The sequence below is a fragment of the Crocodylus porosus genome, unplaced genomic scaffold (assembly GCF_001723895.1).
Source record: "Crocodylus porosus isolate Cpor-Errol unplaced genomic scaffold, CroPor_comp1, whole genome shotgun sequence".
NCBI lineage: Eukaryota > Metazoa > Chordata > Crocodylia > Crocodylidae > Crocodylus > Crocodylus porosus.
In genome coordinates, this window is record NW_017728948.1 from 2,568,264 (window position 1) to 2,588,861 (window position 20,598).

General features: G+C 52.2%; 1 protein-coding gene across 1 annotated transcript in view; it reads left to right on the forward strand.

The window, feature by feature from the left end:
- The first annotated feature begins 281 nt into the window (after window positions 1–281).
- GFRA4 (GDNF family receptor alpha 4) overlaps window positions 282–20,598 on the forward strand; it is a 40,623-nt gene continuing 20,306 nt past the window's right edge. Inside the window, exons 1-3 of the mRNA XM_019553202.1 lie at window positions 282–576; window positions 5,544–5,622; window positions 19,487–19,832. Coding sequence (XP_019408747.1) covers window positions 301–576; window positions 5,544–5,622; window positions 19,487–19,832 — 701 coding nt within the window. The 5' untranslated portion in view covers window positions 282–300. The remainder of the gene's footprint in view (window positions 577–5,543; window positions 5,623–19,486; window positions 19,833–20,598) is intronic.

Consider the following 20,598-nt stretch of genomic DNA (forward strand, 5'->3'; position numbering starts at 1 on the left):
GATTCTAATCTGCAGCCTAAATTTCCCCTGCTGCAGCCGAGGCCGTTGCTCCTAGTCCTGACCCCAAAGAAAGGCCCATCTCCACCCTCTCTACAATCACCCTGTAGGTATCTGAAAGCTGTTATCACATCACCTCAGTCTTCTCTTCTCTAGGTTCGATAACACTAGCTCTTTCAGATGTTTAGGGAAAGGCCGGTTCCCTTTAGTGTCTGGAAAGGAGGAGACGCGGCTGCATCGCCTTGCTCTCAGGGGGTGGGAATACACTGCCATGACACGCTGTCTGCTTCTCTTGCAGAAGGCATGATGGAAGCTGCCAGCTCCAGCAGGGATTGCCTGCAAGCTGGGGAGTCCTGCACCAACGACCCCAGCTGCAGCTCCAAGTTTCGGACCCTCCGACAATGCATCGCGGGCAACGGCGCCAACAAACTGGGTCCGGATGCCAAGAGCCAGTGCCGGAGCACGGTGACGGCCCTCCTGTCCAGCCAGCTGTACGGCTGCAAGTGCAAGCGGGGCATGAAGAAGGAGAAGCACTGCCTGAGTGTCTACTGGAGCATCCACCACACCCTGATGGAAGGTCAGTCAGCCCCGCGGCTCAAGGGGAAGGAGTTCCCCCTTTTGTTTTCAGTAAGGATCTTGGTGATGGTGGGATCCACCAGCTCCCCGGCTCTCTAGCAACAAAACAGGCTTCCCCCACCTTGCATGAAAAGCCCAGCTGCCCAAACATTGGCCTCTCTTCTGAGAAGTCCACATGGTTTCCAGTCAACGCTGGCCAGGTTTTAATTCTGGGTGGACACAGGAGCCTGCCAACACCTGGATGGAGACCATCAACCCTGTCCTCCCAACGGGCTTCTCTGACTGGCAAGGATTTAAAGCAATGGCCCAGTTGCAAAGGGTTTGGAAGCCCGTCACCCATCCCGGAGCCACTCAGTCTCATTACTAATTAACTCCAGGAGGGTTTTAGTGAAGGTGAATCATAATGGCTGCAAGCAGGCCTGGGTACCTGCTTTTTTGGACAGGGTGAACCTGGGGCAGGACCTCAAAGCTGTTCTTTAGGTAGATCACCTCGACTACTGCATCCCCAATAGCTTTGATCCAATCCTGCACGCCCCTCTATTAGTATTATGATAGCAGTCGTAGTAGAGAACCCAGCCCCAGCCTTTGGTATAGATGGTCCCTGCTCCAAGTAGCGTATAGTCGACATTGTAATGGCTCAGCTAGGAGCTCACTGTAGAAGACACTTGGGATCAGGCTGACAAATAATCTCATCTTCATCCCCACCCTCCCTCCAGCTGAGGGACAGAAGGCGGAAATGTTATTAAGGGACTTGCCAAGGGCTACAGCGAGAATCAGTAGCGGAGCAGGGACGGCAGACTGCACCTTATACAGTAGCACAGCAAAGCTGTGTTTGTGCTTCTGGCAATGGAGGGGAGGAAGGGAAAGAAGGGGGAGAAAAAGAGCCAAAGTAGAGGAGTTATCCAGTGAATAAAGCAGAGAGCAGGGAGTCCAGAAGCAACCATTTTGATCCTCTATCCCGACTGCCTGCAAAAGGCAAGGCAGAGACCATCTCCCGTTAATTCCTGTATCAGGCAGGTAAGGTTTGGGAGAGCAGAAGCAATATTTTATTTTTTTTAGAAAAACACCTGCAATCTTGAACCAAGCCCCCCAATGACAGAGCATCTGCAGTATCCCTCGGTAAGCCTTTCCAATGGGTAATGACCAAAAAATGCAATTTTTCACCAGCCTGCATTTCTCCAGCTTTGGCTTTTCAAGGCAGGAGCTCATCGTGCCTCTGCCTGCTATATTAAACATTGCTCTGCCATCATAAATCTCCTTCCCGCTTGAGTCTTCATAAGCTGCTCTTTTCTTGACTGTGCCACCGTTCCTCCCTGTAACCTTTAGCAAATCCCTTTATTTCATTCTGTGCTTTGCTGTCCCCATTCATGGCTGGACATAAGTGAGCATTGCAGCCTCAGGGCTGCAGCGAAGGTTTCTCACCACACCTCAAGTGCCGTTGTGCCAAAAAGGCCGCGCACAGATCAAGCCAAGCCTGCTTTTTTGGATGGGGAACCATAAGCAGATGTGATGACAACCACATCACTTCCTCATGTGGTGTTGGGGACAGAAGCTGGCATGCTAGCCCATGGGCCCACTCAGTTTGGGCAGGCTTCTTTGGCATGCCTACACCAGGTTGGTAAGCCCTGCTTGCATGCTCCTAGCCTTGCCATATGCCAACGAAGGTTTTCCACGATCATCTCCAGCAGCCGCTTCCAAGGGACTGAGGTCTTGCAGATCTCTAAGTTTATCTTCACTGGCTTATTCCAGTTTGGAGGTGGGGAGCAGGGATCATTGGGACCTGGTCCCCAGTCAGGTTATAGATTCACAGAAAATGAGGCTGGAAGGGACATCAGGAGGTCACATCTAGTGCAAACCCCTGCTCCAAGCAGGACCAGCCCCAACTACATCACCCCAGCCACGGCTTTGTCTAGCCGAGTCTTAAACACCTCCAAGGATGGAGATGCCACCACCTCTCTGGGGAGCCTGTTCCAGTGTTTTATTACCCTCCTAGTGAGAAAGTTTTTCCTAATATCCGACCTCAACTTCCCTTGCTGCAGCTTGAGCCCATTGCTCCTTGTCCTGTCGTCTGCCCCCACTGAGACCAGCCCAGCTCCATCCTCTTTGCAACCCTCCTTGTCATGCTGCTGTTAATCTGTAGGCCTGGTCTTTGACCTCACCGGTGGTGATGATCACCTTTGTACTTGCTCTTGAGACCCTGAGCTGGGGAAAGGCAGTTTTGTTTTTGAAATGAAAATGAGTTCAACCAATTCTTTAAATGCTTTGTATTTTCAAAGGCTGCCTTGAAAACAATAAGAGGATGCGATGGGCGATAAGCCACGCTGCTGTTGCTTCCTGCTGGGCTGTGTCCATGGGCTTAGGGAAGATTTGGGTTCACGCTGTCTCAGACCAGATTTCATTCCTACACTATGCTATTATTAAATAAATTATGATTTCATAGTTTTAAGAGTCGGCATAAAGGGGGCCTGGGTGGCGATAACTCTCCCCTGTCAGAGCTGCAAGTATTTTATGCACCATTAACATTAACCTGGGAATAAAATGGAAGCCTCCAGCTGTAGGATGAAGAAAGGTGAATAAAATCCTAACGTGGGGCGGGGTAAGGGGGCAAGATCTCAGGGACTGAGCACAGCAAAGTGGATGGGGAGGGTGCCGTCCAGACCAACCAGCTGTAAGAAGTACGAGGGAGATTCCCCTGGACCATGAGGTCACCTCCTAGGATGTGATGATGCGCGGTTCTGAGTACTAACATGAAGTCATTTAGGGAAATAAGGGACCTCAGCACTACACAGGATCATCGGTTGAGTTTACTTACAATGAAATCCCCAAAGTAGGTCTTAACAAAGAAATTTGCAACCCAGATCCCATTCCTCAGCCCCCCATAATCTCCGTGGGTCACAACTTTGAGTCCTGCAGGTCACTTTGGACTTCCAAGACCAAGACAGGGGGGAGTACAAGTGACTTGAAGGCAAGCTTTGCATCTTAGCTGTGCTAACAAATGCACCCCATGTCCCATCCACCAGTTGGATGCAGGGGAGCTGGTAGCAGTCTAGCTGGTCCTTTTCTGGCTTCCTGAAGACATGAAGCTGCAAAGTATCTCCAGTCTTGGATGCCGAGGACTGAAGTGCCAGAGGAAGGGAGCCAGTTTGACCCTGACATTGTCATGTTGGTCTTTTGTGGAGCAGAAGAACAGTAGCAGCAACACAGGAACCCAAAATACAGCCAGATTGGAGAAATGCTGGAAAGAGAGATACAGACCCAGGCGTCTGGGGATTGGTGTGCATCAGCAGGGCTGTGCTGGGGACCAGAGCGGGAACATCTACAGGACCGCGGATCGGGTATCAGATGCTGTGCAAAACTCAGGCGCTGCAGGACTGGCATAGCAGGGGGCTGCAGGGCATTGGCAGAGCTGTATAGAGGGGTGCAGAGGAGGGTTGGGGAGCATTTGCAGAGCTGTCCAGGGCCAGGAACAGCAGGAGGCTGCAGGTCAAGGCCGAGAGACACAGAGGAGCCAGGTCTAGAAAGAGGCTTGCAAGTGTGGCCTTGTTCCTCCGAGCCGCCACTTTGCTCTCCCATCATTTGCATCCTCCCAAGCCTTTGCTTTCCCTGCTCTCATTTCCTTTTGTGACACTTCTATAGTTAACCGTGCTCGCTAATGCTAATTGACTGAGCAAGGAGCCAGCCTGAAAGGGACTACCGCAGGCTCATCTCTCATTCACAAGCACCCAGGAGGCCCTAAAAGCTTCCTCGAAGCCTTTATACAAATCAATCGTGGACGCGTACCCCCAGGGACTTTACAAAGCACAGTATTTACTCCGCTCCTATTGAGCAAGTCTCTGTTTAGACACCCGAACACCTGGGAGGGACATGATTCGAACCACAACCTGAGACGGTGCTGCATCATCTGAATGTAAAAATGCTATGCTGCGACTTATTACGGCCCCCCTACAATCAGCGGCAACACCAGGTATTTCAGACGAGGGTGTGAGCGCTGCGTGGCAATGCACCTGCGATACGTGCAAAAGGGGAGCGTATCGTGGGAGCAATTCCTTCCTGACCACAGCTGGCAATCGGCACATGCCCCAAAGCATCAAGCTGGATCACCCTTTTTCCCAGCAAGTGCTGCCGTGACTGCTGTCCTTAACCATATAAATGTCTGCTCCCCTGGCACTTGGGGGTTTTTTGCACAGAAAACTTACGGAGCTGTTTGCCTCAATAATATCCTGTGGTATCAGGAACCGGGATGGAGCATTATAGTCCTTGGCATGGAGGAAAGAGGAACGCCGATTGAATAAAATGAGCTTTCCAGCATCCTTGAAATCCATACAGGGAGGCTTCTGCGGGGCTGTATGTCATTAGCTCAATGCTCAGCTACAAAAAAAAAAAAAGGCAGCCTGCAATGGGAGAAGATGCAACATTAATAAATATGAAGGTCTATTCACGCGCCCCGGTGAGGTGGACATAAGCAGCATAGGCCAAGGAAGGGCTGTCTAGAGAGGAGCGTGTTTGGGTGGAAAAACACACATCTTGGTAGAGAAACAACGGTTCCTGTGTCCAAAGGACGCGGGCTCTGTTCACAGGCAAGAGCTCCTATTAGATCAGACTTCATTACTGACAGGTCCAGCGGAGAGGACTGGCTGGTCCTTTCGTCTCCCGTTAATTTCCGTAATGGCGTGAAGATCTCGCCTGCCCTAAATTGTAGAGTATTTTTCGGGGTTTAATACCCAGCTTCCTCTTTGGGGCCGCAAACCGGGATTTGGTAGAGTAGAGCTGCCAATTGGCATTATAGAGACCCAGTATTTCTCTAGGGAAAACGGCCTCTATCTATGAACATGCCATGATGAGGCATCTTGGATGCATCATGGAAAAGCAGATGATGGCTCTGCTGGGACGTGTGAAGCCCAGGATGCGCCTTGGGGGTGAGGGTGATCTTCCCCACCGCTAGCTAAACTTCTCTCCCTCCCATTGTAGGCATGAATGGGTTGGAGAGCTCGCCATACGAGCCGTTCGTGCGAGGCTTTGACTACGTTCGGCTGGCGTCCATCACTGCAGGTACGTGTGCGAGAGCGTGGTCCAGGGCTGGCTGTGGGTTGGGTGGGAAGGACAAATGCATTCAGCTTGATCTTTGCCTGCTCCACTTCCAGCCCTCACACCTTGAGGCATGGCTCACCTCTGCGTTGGCGCTGCCAAGAAGGTGCCTGTGGCTCCATGATGAGAGCTTGATATGGGGGGGCAGGCATTAAGGCATGTCCCATCTTAGCCCATGGGTGTTTCGTGCCCGTGCCCTAACTAGTGAGACGCGAGAGTGGAGAGGATAGCGTGACGACACTAAAGGGGACACCGGGACTCATCTAGGAGGAGACCTCCTGCCTGCCCCACCTGCCGGCGAGCCAGACTTCGCCCACCCCGACTTAGGACCAGACTTGAGTTGTGCGGAGGGTGTTTCAGGAGCTGGGGTAGCCATGAATGGAGAAGTTGTGGTGCTTACTAGGCAGGGGAAGACTGTCCTAGAGGATGACACCTAGGGCTGTGAGTCAGGCAACATGGATCCTGTCATTTTGCCTGCCATAGAGGACAGACACGATCCTGAATGAAAAGAGGATCCCTGCTGAGACTGCTCCTGGGTGAACGCAGCCTGTGCTGCCTACAGTAATTACACACGTGTCCCTTCAGCCTGGCCCACTGCTCCGTGGGTTTTTGTCTCCAGCTCTGCCCCACACTGCTTCTCTTTGTGCCTCAGTTGACTTGTCTGCAAAATGGGAATAACGATGAACGGCTGTATCTCCTGGGGCAATGAGGACACAGCACATTCAGGGTCTCAGAGGGAAGGTCCCATATGGCCACATGTTCATAACAGCAATTCCCTGAAAGTTCAAGGCCAGCATGGCACCATTAGTCCATATAATCTGACCTCCGGGATAGCACAGGCCATTATGTTTTACATATTATGTCCAAAACCTCTAGTTTGTTATAGGTAGCATAAAGTTACTTATAACAGTAACTAGTTTAGACGTAAACTATCCTCTAGTTTGTCTTGGGTAGAGAACAAAGCCGAACGTGGTACCAAAGCCCTATAATGGATGAAGTGAGAGAGACCCAGAGGCTCTCAGCAAATGAACCATGCCACACAGGTGACAACCACCACAGGTCCCCTGGGAGAAATCCCTTCCCAACCCCAAATCCAGAGAGCAGTGAGTGCCTGCAAAGTCCTCACCCTACCTCAGACCACCGGTCCTCACCGTCCTGGGTCCTGCTGTCAGCTCCAACCAATCTCTGAGGAAGGCTGAATGAAAAAAAATAATAATAACACATCCAGTCACTTGTGCATTCGAGTAAAAAATTCCTTCCTAACCCTCGCAGGCAAATGGCTGATTTAATTATAATCATTGCCTTAATGCCAAGCTGCAAGAATCCCAAGCGTATGGAGAGCAATGCAGGCAAGCGCATGCTCCTCAAAGCCCACGGAGAGGGGGGTGAGCAGGGACACTCGCTGATTCCCGGTGCCCAGAAGCACAAAGTGCTTAAATGGCCATGAAAAAGAGACTGCCAGCAAACCATGGGCGCGTTTCTGATATAAATAGAGGTGCGCTGCAAAGAGGCAGGTGTGTTTCCTCAGAACGGGGGTCTTCCATGCCCCGCGCCTGGGTTTTCTTCATTCATGCCGTTGTCCCACGCATGACTTAATGCATTGGGCATAAATCTGATGAAGGGAATGTGATTAAATAGCCCCAGCTCTGACGGTGCAGACACACTTTGGCTGACGGGTGTGAAGAAAGCCTGTTGTAGTTATAGGCTTGACTGCATTTTGTTCCCCATCTGTTCTTTCGGAGAGCAGCCACCTCGGCTCTCAGCCGCTTGCCTGGACTGGTTTGGGGATGGAGGGTCCTAATTCCTTTACCTGGATGGGAAGGGAGGTATCCTACCCCACACATTCCCTGCTATCTCCCTGCAGGACTGACTGGGCACGTCTACATGTGCATTTACACCGGTTTAAATTTACTGCAGAGTAAATTACTGCACAGTGAGCAGGAATAGGCCGGCATCTACACATATAGGTGTTAAAGCGCATTAACGCTGTGTGTGGACTGACTAAGTTGGTCCCAAGTCAGTCCACACACACAGTGTCACTGCGCAGTAGGGCTGTGTGAAATTTTGCCGGGTGTTTCATTTCAAAGCTGTTTTGACGCATTTCAAGCTTGAAACAGTGAAATCAAAATGAAATGAAAGGCTTTGAAACAGCTTCAAAATGAAATGAGAGCGCTCAAAATGTTCTGAAACTTTCGAAATGTTTCGAGTTTCGAAGCCGGGTTTGCTTGCAGCTAAACAGAAACTAAGGAGAGGGAGGAGGAAGAGCAGGGAAGGACTGCTCTGACATTGATATCTAGCTCCCGGTTTAATTCCCCAGCTCCCCGATTGCTTCCCCAGCTCTTCCCAGTGGGTGCGGGCCCCTGGATGATGTGGGATGAGAGCAGGCTGCCGCTGCCAACTGGGGACAGTGGCAGCTCTGGGCTTTTTCCCCAGCTGGCAGCAGCCTGATGAAACCCCACGTGACGATCTGGGGGTCCTCACCCACCAGGAGGGCCAGACTCCTTCCGGGGGGGGCACAGGCCCCCAGATCTGCACGTGGGATGACAGCATGCTGGCTGGGGCCAGTGCCAGGACCCAAGTCTGCCAGGCGGGAAGAACCCAGTGCTGGCGCTGGCCCCAGCCAGCAGTGACAGCCTGTGGTCATCCCTTGAGCAGATCCAGGGACCCGTACCCCCTGGGAGGAGCCTGGCACAGACCTGCAGCCCCCCGGGGGGCACAGGGCCCCAGATCTGCATGCAGGATGACAGCAGATTGCTGCTGCTGGCTGGGGCCAGCACTGGGTTCTTCCCAGAGCTCAGCATGGGCTGCGCTCAGTGTCAGTCCCAGCTGGCAGTGGCAGCCTGCTTTTATCCTGCGCACAGATCCAGGGCCCCCACCCCCGGGAAAGGTCCGGCACAGCCCCACAGCCCTCCCAGGCCCCCAGATCTGCACGCGGGATGACAGCAGGCTGCCACTGCCGGCAAGGGAGACAAGTTTTGCTTTGAACAGTTTGAGGTGGAGTTTTCCAGAAACTCCTACACCTCTCTCCCTGAAACTTGGCAGGCTTCATGCCCTCAGAAGGGACTACTGATCCTATGATCCGAAATATATATGATCATCGAATCAGGCAAAAAATGACAACGTTATAGACATTTTCATGATTCCCCATTATAGCCTATGGGCAAAACATTGCAATGCATTGAAACAGTGTTGAAACAATGAAACAGGTTTGACAAAATGAAATGAAACTGTGCTTCGAAACAGCAAAATGAAACACTGTCCCTTTGACAGGGCAAAATGGAAGTTGAAAGAAAACGGTGCTGTTTCGCACAGCCCTACTACGCAGTAAGGCATCTACACGTGTGTTACTGCGCAGTAACTAATTGGGCGTAAAATTGATACCTGCATGATGCAGGTATCAAATTTACACTGACGTTGGTATAAGCCACCGTATCTACTGAGGAGTACAGGCATGCACATGTAGACGCACACCCATACCGCGCAGTGATTTCAGTTACTCCACAGTAAATGCACATGTGTAGATGTGCCCGCTGGGTGGCTTCCTTCTGGGAACTGGTGAGCGATGATATAGTGACCAGCTGCCTGAGTTAGCGGCAGGAACAAAGGCTCAGAGAAAGAGGGCTTTAAATCAGCAAACAGCCCTAATCCCACACTTCTGCTCCAGCTGAGCAAGTCTTGCCTCTGAAGCGACAATGCAGAACCCATATACACCCGCCTCGCCAACCCAGCTCCCCTTGGTCTTGCTGCATCTCAGCCACCTCCAGGAGAGCACGCTAGAGCTGCTCGCTCTGGCGCTCTCCTTAAGGACCCCCCGGCATGCTGGGCTGGATGACTTCTTCTAATGTGCCCTAGGTGGACGGGCTGACGGTGACCGTTGAGAATCACTCTTAGAGCAGTGATTCTCAACCGGGGTGTTGCAGCACCCTAGGGTGCTTTGAGCTCCTGTCAGGGGTGCTCCAGCAGCCCACACAATGTATGCACTGGAGCTGTGTAAACAGGATGCCCAAATAAACCCAGTGGGCGCATCCAGACGAGCATGGCCATGCAGTATGTGGCGCTCCATACCGCACAGTCCGGTGTTCTCCATGTTCTCCATGCTGCCTGAGCATGCGCTGCACCACGGGTTTTTTCCGTGGGTTTTTTTGACTCCTGGATACCCAGGCATCAACAAAAAATGTGGGGGAGAAAAAAAACCCGAAGCAACGCACGCTCGGCCAGCGTACGCTGCTGAAAAGCGGAGCCAGGCCACCCGGAGCCTGCTCTGCTGCCAGCCAGGCTCCAGAATAGCTGTGGATGCAGTCCCAGGAGGCTCCCGGGACCCCAGGTAAGTCAGTGCTGGCCCCAGCCCCCCCTGCCCAACCCAGGGCAACTTGCTGCACGCCAAAGTGCACGTGGCATCGGTGTTCCCCAGGGACAAGAAGTGGCAGAGCAAGGTGCACCGCCGCTACTTGCCCCTGAGGGAGCAAATGTCCATGCACATCTGGGACGCACCCAGATGTTTCAAATTGGAATCCATAATGTGACAAACCTGTTGTGATCGCTCTTTGTCCGTTGCAACAGAATTGCTCTGGTATTTTTCTGCAGTCAAAAAACAAGTGAGAACCAGGAGCTGGCATTGTCCGAGGGGGGCCTCGAGTCCAAAGAGGGGTGCATTGAATGTAGAAAGGTTTTGAGTGCCTTAAAGTGAAATATCCACCCGATTCCCCAGCACAGCTACCCCATACTCGTGACAGATCCCAGTACGGCATTAATAGTCATTCAAGAGCACGCAGGGTCACTGGGGCTGGTTACCTAGGAAGGAAGCTGAGAAACCTCACACCTCGACCACAACAAGGTTTGACTTCACTCTCTGCACTCACTCCCAAAGCACACAGCGACTCAGGACGGGAACGTCTCACGTCCAGTTCCCTGCTGGTGTCAGGGATCACATCACACCCAGTGAGACTGGAACCTGAGACCCTATACCATTAATCACCATTAACAGTGATTGACCAGCATGCTGCAGGGCAAGCTAGCATGACAAGAGCGTACCCCGAGAGCCCTTCTGCAGCAACGCGGGGGTCTTGCACACTAAGAAGTGAAGGAATAGCCTTTCAGCTCAGCCTGTCTGCTTTTTATTATGAAACTGCCTGCTCTGGAGACACTTAATGCATCACGAGTGCTGCCCTCCCCCAGGGTAGGGATTTATGCGCTGTGTGATTGCTGTGATTGCTGGGGGGGTGGGACTGGGAGTGATGATGTGCTGATAAAGTTGCCAGGTGTCCTCTTTCCCTTTGGGGTGCCCACTGATTCCTGCCAGGATGCCGAACAGCCCCGGTATTTGTTAGGGGAGGCCTGTGTCCTTCAGGGCTGGCTGAGCACCTGAGATCGGGATCACAAGGAGTTGCCTCAAAGGCTGCTGGCTGCATGCAGAACTTGGTGCAAATTCAGAGTCCAGGCGAGGCACTGCAGGATCCCGTCCTTGCAACGCAGTCGGGAGGGCAAAGCCTAGAGATTCCCAGCAGTCAACAGGCATCTAAGGTTTCCAGTGAGGTTGTCAAGTCCGCAGAGTGCGGACCAACAGATCCGTACCCCTTGGCCCTTATTCAGAGGAAAAACTGGGAATTGGTGTCTTCCATTAGCCTGGCATTACTTCTTCAAATCGCAGAATCGTATAGAAGCAGAGGTCACATCTAGTCCAACCCCCTGCCTGAGGCAGAATCAGCCCTATCCAAACCAGCCTATATAAGTCCATTATCTAACCCACTAGGAAACCTACACAGTCAGCCCAACACAACCACAAGTCATAACGCCCAAACCTGCCACGGGGAAAGCAGGGCGACCAAATGGGCAACATCCTGCCAGGTTAAAATACATTCAAGAGATTGAATGTGTTTCAACAAGGTTGTTAAAATACAGGAACAACAAAGGTTGCGAAAATACACTCAAGTGATCCAAGGAAAGGAGCCCACGGCCTCTGCTCCTGAGGAAGGCAAAACCCCCACACTCCTTACCCATCTGACCATGGGGTAAAATTTCTCCCTGACCCCAAATATGGCAATTGGTCTGATCCTGAGCAAGGGGCAAGACACGCTAGCCGGGAAGCTCTGGATTTAAGTCCCAGCAGTAGCATTGGCACAGCCTGGTCAAAATGCCCAGCCTTGGCTGCAGCTAACACCCACTGCCACTAAAACAAATGCTGACACATGTAGCTGCAGGGAGGAGGGATAGGGGAGGGGAAATTCCCTCCCAGCCCCATGCAGCAACCAGCAAAGCCCAGAAGCATGGGAAATAGCTATAGCAGAGCAGAGGCATCGCTGTGCCTACGTCACCCCCATCCATCATCTTCTTGAACACCTCCAGCGATGGAGAGTCCACACCTTCCCTACGTGTCCAGCCCACTGCCTCACTGTTCAAATGGTGATGTTTTCCCCGATACCCAATCTGAATGGACTTTGCTGCAACTTCAAGCCATGGGTCTGTGTCTTACTCTCTGCAGCAAGACAGAAAAGGTGCTTTCCTTCTTCGTCATAGCAGTACGAAAGGGCTGACCTGTGGGTCAGCCCAGGCTAGCCTAGTCAAGCCAATCTCTGCAGTCAGGGGTACACGAGGGGACGATGTAGTGAGCATCACGTGCAGCAGCCTTTACCACCCTGGCCTGTACAACCAGGTGCCCATTGACAGCTGGGCTGATGCGGGCTGGCAGGGTTGGCACCCTTCAGTGCAGGTCTAGAGCCAGGCTTGAACCCTGGATACAAAGCAAAATTGCTATCAATATTAATAGTGCCAACTATTAATATTAATCAGTGGTCATCAATATTAATTAACTAATGAATATTGAGGAGGCCCTGCAAACACTTGGTTTAACTTTCTGTGGGTGAGTATCTGGGCACTCCTCACACAGGTAAGTGTTTGCGGGCTCATAGCTTGATTTGCCCCATCTATTATAAGTCACGAGGGAGCTGCAGAATATGAGAACTGCAAGCAGGGGCTTTCATACCCACTCAGTTATTAAACCAGCTATTTAAATAGGGACAAAACTAGTGAGCTTGCACTGGTGATGTGTTCCTGTAATGAACAGTTCAGACCCACATTCACGCAGCAGATGTGATGGAAAACCTGTCTTGGGTTTTGCATTTTTGTTCATGCGAATGTCAGACTCGCTGCCCCTGCAGTGTAGACAAGCCCTCAATGTTACCCCCAGACCAGCCATAAAATCCACAGGAATGTATATCACCATACAGAGTCATCACTACTGCTACTTTTAACTGGCTTTTTCCATAAATAATGGATAATGGCCATGAAAAATGTACGGCAGAATTATATCCATCTGTTTTAATTGTAGCAGAGCTTTTAAAAAACACGTTCTTTGTCGACGCGTGGGTGCAGGAGAGAGCTCGGGTATTCAAAGTGATTCATAAACTGAAAGAGTAACGCAACCGTTTCGATCAGCTGTTTGCTACAGCCGAGCCGGCAGCTTCCCCGAGTAAAGCGGCACTCCAACAATAGTCGTTGTCGTGTTTTTAAGAGCAGCTGCGGTAGGTACGGCAAAACTTTTATCCATCAAAAAATGATCTCATCCCAGCACGTCAAAGTCAAACTTCCTTTTCAAGTTAAGCAGCGCAGATCAAAAAGGAAAAAAAGGCAACGCTGTCTGTAAAAGCAACCGAACGAGGGCCTGGCTGACACCGGGGAATATTCTGTAACATCAGAGAAAACAGAATTTTGCTTTTTAGGTCCGCCGTAAAATTTTCAGCAAAATCAGCACCATCTTCACTAATTTCCCAAAGATGGTTGGTTGGCTTCATTGTCCCATCAAAGCTATGGGTTGTCTTGGCATTTCATCCTAAATTTAACATAATACTTAGATTTTTTTTTTCTCCTTCTCAGCATATAGCTTCTCTCCTTGGTAAAATGTCCCTCCATTTGCTTTGGGCCATGGGACTTTTGTTAAAAGAGATGAAAAACTTGATGCTTTCAAATTGTTTCTCTTTCCTCACCTTCTTCTTTTCCATCAGACACGGAGACTAACGACATTCTCTCGGAAACACCCAACCTCTCCTAGCAGGGATTTTGTAGTGTTTCCTTAGGTAAGAGGTATCATTAACTCCCTACTTGAAGTAGCTGAAGAGCAAAATCAGGAAGATGTGGATATGCTTTCCCTTTCACTTGTTTCCAGGGCATTCTTCACTCATTTACATTTGGTTTCCTAGGGTCTCTTTCTTCCATTGTAAAACCACATCAAGAAACGATGGGCTTGGTTTTGGAAGGGTTTTCCTTCACGGCCTGGGCACTAGCTTTGGGTGCTTTGCTGGAGTGACCACCTTGCTCTGCCAGAGGGTTAATCTCGGAGACCTCCAGGACTATGAATCTGCTCTTTCATAAAAAGACGTCAGTCGAGAGCAATCCCGTTGAAGCTGGTGGAGCTGCGACCTTGAAGACACAAGGTGCAAATTGACCCATTGACTCCCTGTTTCCTGCCAGTGACATTCTTGAAGCTTCAGAGGCATCAGATGAGCTCCAACTTTTCCTTTACTGGACTCTTTCCTCCTCTGAGATGGTGCCCGCAGCCTGGCATTTCCTCCAGAGACCATTGCACCAAGGCCTGCCTCTGCTGTGCTCTTCAGTGCTGGCGTCTTGAGATCTCCACCCAGCGTAGAAGAAGATAAGAAGTGCCATGTCCTGGGCCCACCTTGCCCAGTCTCCTGTCTCACACAGGGGCACAGAGCGGATGCAGGAAGGGGTCTGACCAGGGTTTTTTCCCACTGGTCCTCTCCACTTGCAGCCTCCAGCATTTGAGGTCTAGGATAGGGGTGTTCAACCTTCCTTCATTTTCAGGCCCCTAAAAAAATACAAATGGAACCTTCTGAATTGTGAGTGTGGGTATTCGCATCCTTTGGACCGATTGTAGTCATCTTCCATAGACCCCTTAGACAAAGTCCAAGGACCTCCGAGGGCCGGTGGACCACCAGTTGCAAACCACTGCTCTAGGAAGTTCAGAGCCCGAGGCTGCATCCCTACTTCCCGTGCTCAATAGCTACCGATGCCCCTTTCCTCCAAGAACGTGTCCAATCCCTTTTGGTATCGGGCTAAACTCTCATCTTCCCCCACATCTGGTGGCAACAAGCTCCACACTTCAATTCTACGTGGCGTGAAAAAGAACTGGTTTCCGTTCTTTTTCCACTTCGTACCTACTAGTTTCATTTTTGTGACCCCCTGGTTCGTGCCTTGTGAGACACAGTCAATAACAAATCCCTACTGACTTTCTCTTCACCATTTAGTATTTGGTAAACACTTATCATGTTCCCCCCCACAGGCATCTCTTTCCTCCTTAGTCTCTCCTCATGTGGAAGCCCCTCCATCACGGGCAACTGGTGCCTGCTGAGTCTGGGGGGGCACCAGATCACCGATGGTGTGTGGGGGGGTGTGATTATCAAGCCAGCGGTGAAGCCGGAAGTGCACTTCCACCGGCACTTCTGTTTTCATGGCTGGCACTTACCAGGGGTGCACGGCCAATCTCAGGGGCTACACATGCACCCCCTACGCATCGCCAATGCCCTCCATACCATTAAATCATCCTTGTTGCCTTTCTCTGGACCATCTCTAGATCTTCTATATCCTTTTTGAGGTGTAGGGACCAGAACTGGGCACAACATTCAAGGTGTGGACCGTGGACTTATACAGGGGCATCCTGATACTTTCATAGTGAAGCTCTCCCACCCCTTTCTGCACAACAGCTCCTCTGCAATCACACAGGCGCGGCATTTTCAGCCCTCATCCACTGCGCTCGTGGTATTGAGTGCAAGAAACCCCGAACCACCTTGAAGCGCAGCCGCTATGCTGCAAGCAAGGTTTGTGCACACCGGCCTGCAGAGATGCTCGTGGTGCATTGCTCATCATTCACCGACCTCTTTACAGGCTCGGTTCTCAGTGGCGATTGCTCAGATCTGCCACCATTGATCATCTCTTTGAAATCCAGGTAGAAACCAAGGGGGCCCAGGTCCAAGCCCTGCCTGGAGTCAGCATCTTTTCTGGACCCGGTCAACTCAGTCTGGTCCCCATTCCCTGCCTCCTCTGCGAAAACCACCACTGACTCTGCCTTGCGATCCCCATACGGGACACACGATCTTGCCTGCCTGAGGCAGGGGTTGGACTAAATGACCTCTTGAGGCTGCTCCTAGCCCTACTTCTCTATGATTTCCTGATTTCTCCTTCTGACCTTTCCCAGTTCCCTTGCCTGTCCTCTTAGTGGGGTGAGGAAGTAGCCTAGACTTTCTCCACTCCCTTATGATACTAGCTGGCTGTTGCCCGTGGGCTTCAGGGCAAGGAGCTGGCTGTTTTCCCAGCTTCCACAATGGGAGACCTCCATCTTGCTCCGTACTGGCAGAAGGACCGTGAGAAACTGCAGATAGGAGATGCAACAAAACCAGAGTCTATAGAAACCCGGGAGCCTTGTAGTCCTCTAGCAACTGGGATTAGGGGATGTCCAGGGTAGCACTGTGTTATCATGGTGTTGCAGCAGAGCCTAATGAAGCATGGAGCCAGAAGTCAAGGCATTTGGGCAAGGCATGGGGTAGCCGTAGGCTCATGTGGCTGCAATGGGAAGGAGCTTGCACAGAGGGATGATAGCCAGGTGCTGGACCTGGACACCCAGCATAATTCTGTCCCGTCACCTCCGGGAACGTCGCGCCTGTGACAGAGGTAAATGCACCCTGGGCAATCCAGATGCCGGCTTGTCACATCCAGTCGTCTGCCCCTGACGCTGAAGCTTCACACTAACCCATCAGGCACCTCGAGGGGCAATTCTTTCCTGGGGGTAATTTTACACCTTGCAGATTGGGCTGAGCCGCCCATATTTATCTACAGATATTGTTGTGGCTTATCCTCTTTCCTATCCAGGCCCTGCTGTTTGACCCTCTGCCCTCTGGCTTCACACTGGGTAGGGAAATATTTTAATGGCTTGACCTGTCTGTGACTTCCCCCCAGTTCTTGAAGGAAGGGATAAAGGATAGACGTGGGCTCAGGCTGTAACCCTCCTTCTCGGAGCCAGACTCTCCTGGTTTTGACCCTCTCCTGTCACATAGGACCCTGGCTGTATGCCTCGAGCAGCTCCCTCCACTCGTTTTCCCCATGTCTCCCTGGAAGTGTGAGAGAGGCCCCCTGAATCAGCCTGCATAGGCACTGCTCCATTTTCCTCGGACCCCATCTCCAGCCTCACCCCCGCTGTGCCAGCTCATGCTAATGGCCCTGCGCGGGGCCCGTTTTGGATCCATCCATCCCTTTGGTCCTTGCCACTGAAGCCTTCAAACTGTGTATGAACATCTGTGACCCACTCCCATCTTCCTCTCCTCACCTCTCTTCCCCATCCCACGGCTGCATTGGATCCTGATTTAGATGCTTAATGCCTCACGCAGCGACTGGCTTTGGTGATGAGTACTTTACAACCTGCAAAAGCCATCAGGACTCATGGTAGAAGTGGTATCTTTTATTATACCAGCTAGATTTTTGCAAAAAAAAAAATTATTTTTGGGGGGGGGCGTGGCACGACGACCTAGGGGTGCTGTGACCTCCCCTAGCGCCCCCTACCTACCGTGCCAACTCGGGTCTGAATGCACCCCCTGCATCTCGCCCGCCACATCTTGCTGGTAAATATTGTTAAAGGGAGGCTGCCTTCTTGCCCTCCTTGGCACGGTGCCTTGATGTATCAGAGCTCTGTCTTGTTGCCTGCCTGCGCCCTTGTGGGCTCCTCCAGATTTCTCCCCGCGGCTCCCACAGCTGGCACCGGGGCCTTGCCTCTATACCGTCGCCCGTACCGAGGCCTTGCTCATGCTCCCGCCCACACCAGGGCCTTGCTCAATAGGGCTCAGGCGGCCTCGGCCTTACCTGGCCCTCGGACCTCCTTTCCAGGTCCTACGCCCCACTGGGGCTTTCCACAATTGGGGCTCAGGCGGCCTCGGCCTTACCTGGCCCTCCAGACCCTCTTTCTCGGGTCCTCTGCCCACTGGGCTCCTCCTCCCAATGCTGCCCACACTGGGGCCGGGGTCAGGACACCCCAAAACGCAGCGCCCTCTCTGGCGCTAGGAACCTCCCCGCTACTGGGGAGCTCCCATGAGGCCTCCTTCAACCCCTACAGCCTCACCCGGTCCTCCAGTGTTACACAACGACAAAACAGAAAACACAAAGCCCCTTGGCTATAACATAAATCCCAAGCCAACCTGGCTATCCTTTATATGTATCCCTGCTAGGGTTTCCTCCACCCACTATCCTTATGCCAACGCTGCTCAGGCCATCAGCCTTCTCTACCATGCCTGCCCTGCTTGCTCCAGCGAGCTCCAAGCCTCCTTGGCTGCCAGAAGGGAACTGACCTTCCAGCCTCAGCCTGGCTGTTTATATAGGCCAGGCCCTGCCTCCTTCTGGTCAGCTGACCCAACTGGTTGTCTCAGCGACCTACCTGTGCTGCCCTGGGAGTGGCAGCTGAGCCCATATTACTGTTAACAGTAGCAGGCACCTTAGTGCCCTGCTACAGGGGGCAAAAGTCTAGTTTTTGTTTTTGGGGTGCTTTTTTGCAAAAAAAAATTTTTTTTTCAAAAATCTAGGTCTAATAAAGGATATCACCTCTACTATGAGTCCTGATTGCTTCTAGACCAATATGGCTACAACCTGGATACCTTAACTTGCAAGAGGGGAAGGATGGCCCAGTGGTTGGAGCAGTAGTCTGGGCTTTCAGAGAGACTCCCTGCTTTGTCACGGACCTCAGACAAGTCACCAAACCCCAATCCTCAGTGGGCTGGACTGAGGAAATTAGGCTTGTAAAAACCTTTGATGATCTGAGTTTCCATTTCCCATATGCTGTGCAGGGGTAACGGCACTGCTCGGCCTCATGGGGTTTCAGCGAGGATAAATACCTCGGGGGTTGTTGCAAGGGGCTTGGATTCAGCAGGTAATGAGGCTCCAGACTCCGGCAGTGGTCTCCTGCCAGCTTGGGAGGCTGTTTTACCAGCAGGTCACTGCTGGGATTTGGAGAAAATGCACCACCATAAACCTGGGGGTTTTGTGGCCTGTCTGCTGTCAAAACTCTCATTCAGGGGTGCTCAACCCCCAATCCAGAGTCAAAGCCACGTCATCCGACATGGGGGGATCCCTGAGTGTCTGGAAATGTGATGGTGAGGAGCAATGGCAATGCTAATTGCCACTCCCCTGCTGCCAAATTTCCAGACCTGTAGGGAGCCGGATAGCATGGCCTCATACACCAACTCACCCCAGCGCGCACCTGGATCCAGGGGTGCAGATTTAGGCTGGCATACTAGATCGCAGCCATGGACCAACCCCTCACAGGACCCAACACACAGACCGCCCTCATGCCATTCACCTGGTGAATGAAGGTCGAAGAAACTGGCCACCGTGTCGCTGTGTTTGGCAGGGGCAGGCTGGTTGCACATGGTAGCCACATCCTTGCAGGGCTCCTAGGGCTGTTTCTGGTGCATAATCCTGCTGACGTTGCAGCTGGGTATTGCCAGGAAATGTTGCACCCTTAGGCAGGGCTGAGCAAGCAGGAGGAAATCTGGAAAGGAGACCAGAGGAAGAAGGTCCTACCAGGTCAGGAAGACCCAGCGAGGACTAGGGAGAGGGTAGCCAACAGACCTAGGCAGTACCCAGAAACTGTCCCTCCATCCCTTCTCCAAATGGCTGGGGAGGGACACTTAGAAGTTAGCTGGTTTCCTCATGGCTTCACATGGGACCACTTCTGGACCCCAGTACCAATCCCAGCCTCTCCATTTGGGCAGTCTGGCCAGGCCCAGCCCTGCCATGAACTGATGCTCTGCCTCCTCGGTGTCTCCTGGTGCTGCAGGTTCAGAGAATGAGGTGACCCAGGTGAACCGCTGCCTGGACGCCGCCAAAGCCTGCAACGTGGACGAGATATGCCAGCGGCTGAGGATGGAGTACGTCTCCTTCTGCATCCGGCGCGCAGCCCGGGCCGACACCTGCAACCGCTCCAAGTGCCACAAGGCCCTGCGCAAGTTCTTCGACCGTGTGCCCCCCGAGTACACCCACGAGCTGCTCTTCTGCCCCTGCGAGGACACGGCTTGCGCTGAGCGCCGGCGCCAAACCATCGTCCCTGCCTGCTCCTACGAGGCCAAGGAGAAGCCCAACTGCCTGGCTCCTCTGGATGCCTGCCGGGAAAACTACATCTGCAGGTAACACTCATGTGACCCCATGGGATGCAGGCAGACTTCGCCCCGTGATAGGCCTAATCCAACCCAGGGGCGCCTGAAGGGTGCCTGCCTATTGCCCTCAGCAGGTTGCGGCCCAGGCCTTGTGGTGCAGTGGACACACCAAAGAGCTGTCTAGGGGCAGCCTGGGAGATGCCAGCTGCAGGTTTTTGGGGCAACCTCCTAGGTTTCCTTAGGCTTCGAATATTGGCTGGAAAAGTAGGTGAGAAAACTAACAGGCCGGCTTGTTAAAAGCACCTATTGGCCAGAGCAATTTGCAAACACTATTTAGGGCACTGACTAGGGTCAGCGTTAGGGGCTTGGGAAACTTTAATGGGAATGGGTGTTTTACTGCGCAGAGGTGAACTGAGGCACAAAGAGCTCAAAACTTTATTTGAGGTCACATGGGGAACTAGGGAGCAGCACCCGGTTCTGCCAATGTCTTACCATGAGCTGCTCCCTGTAAGGAGGATAAGAAGTAGGAGATATTGGAAAGCAAGGTCTGCTCTGCCTCTGAGATGCAGGGTCCATGCAACACCCAGTACTGGAAAAGAAGGAGGGCTACCTAAGGAAGTCAGCCAGAGCATAGGAGCATTGGGTTAGGATCATCAAAAATAAGGGCTGGAAGGGCCCTCAGGAGATCACATCCAGTCCAACCCCCTGCTCACAGCAGGACCAGCCCCAACTACAACACCCCAGCCAAGGCTTTGTCTTAAACACCGCCAAGGATGGAGACTGCACCCTCTCTGGG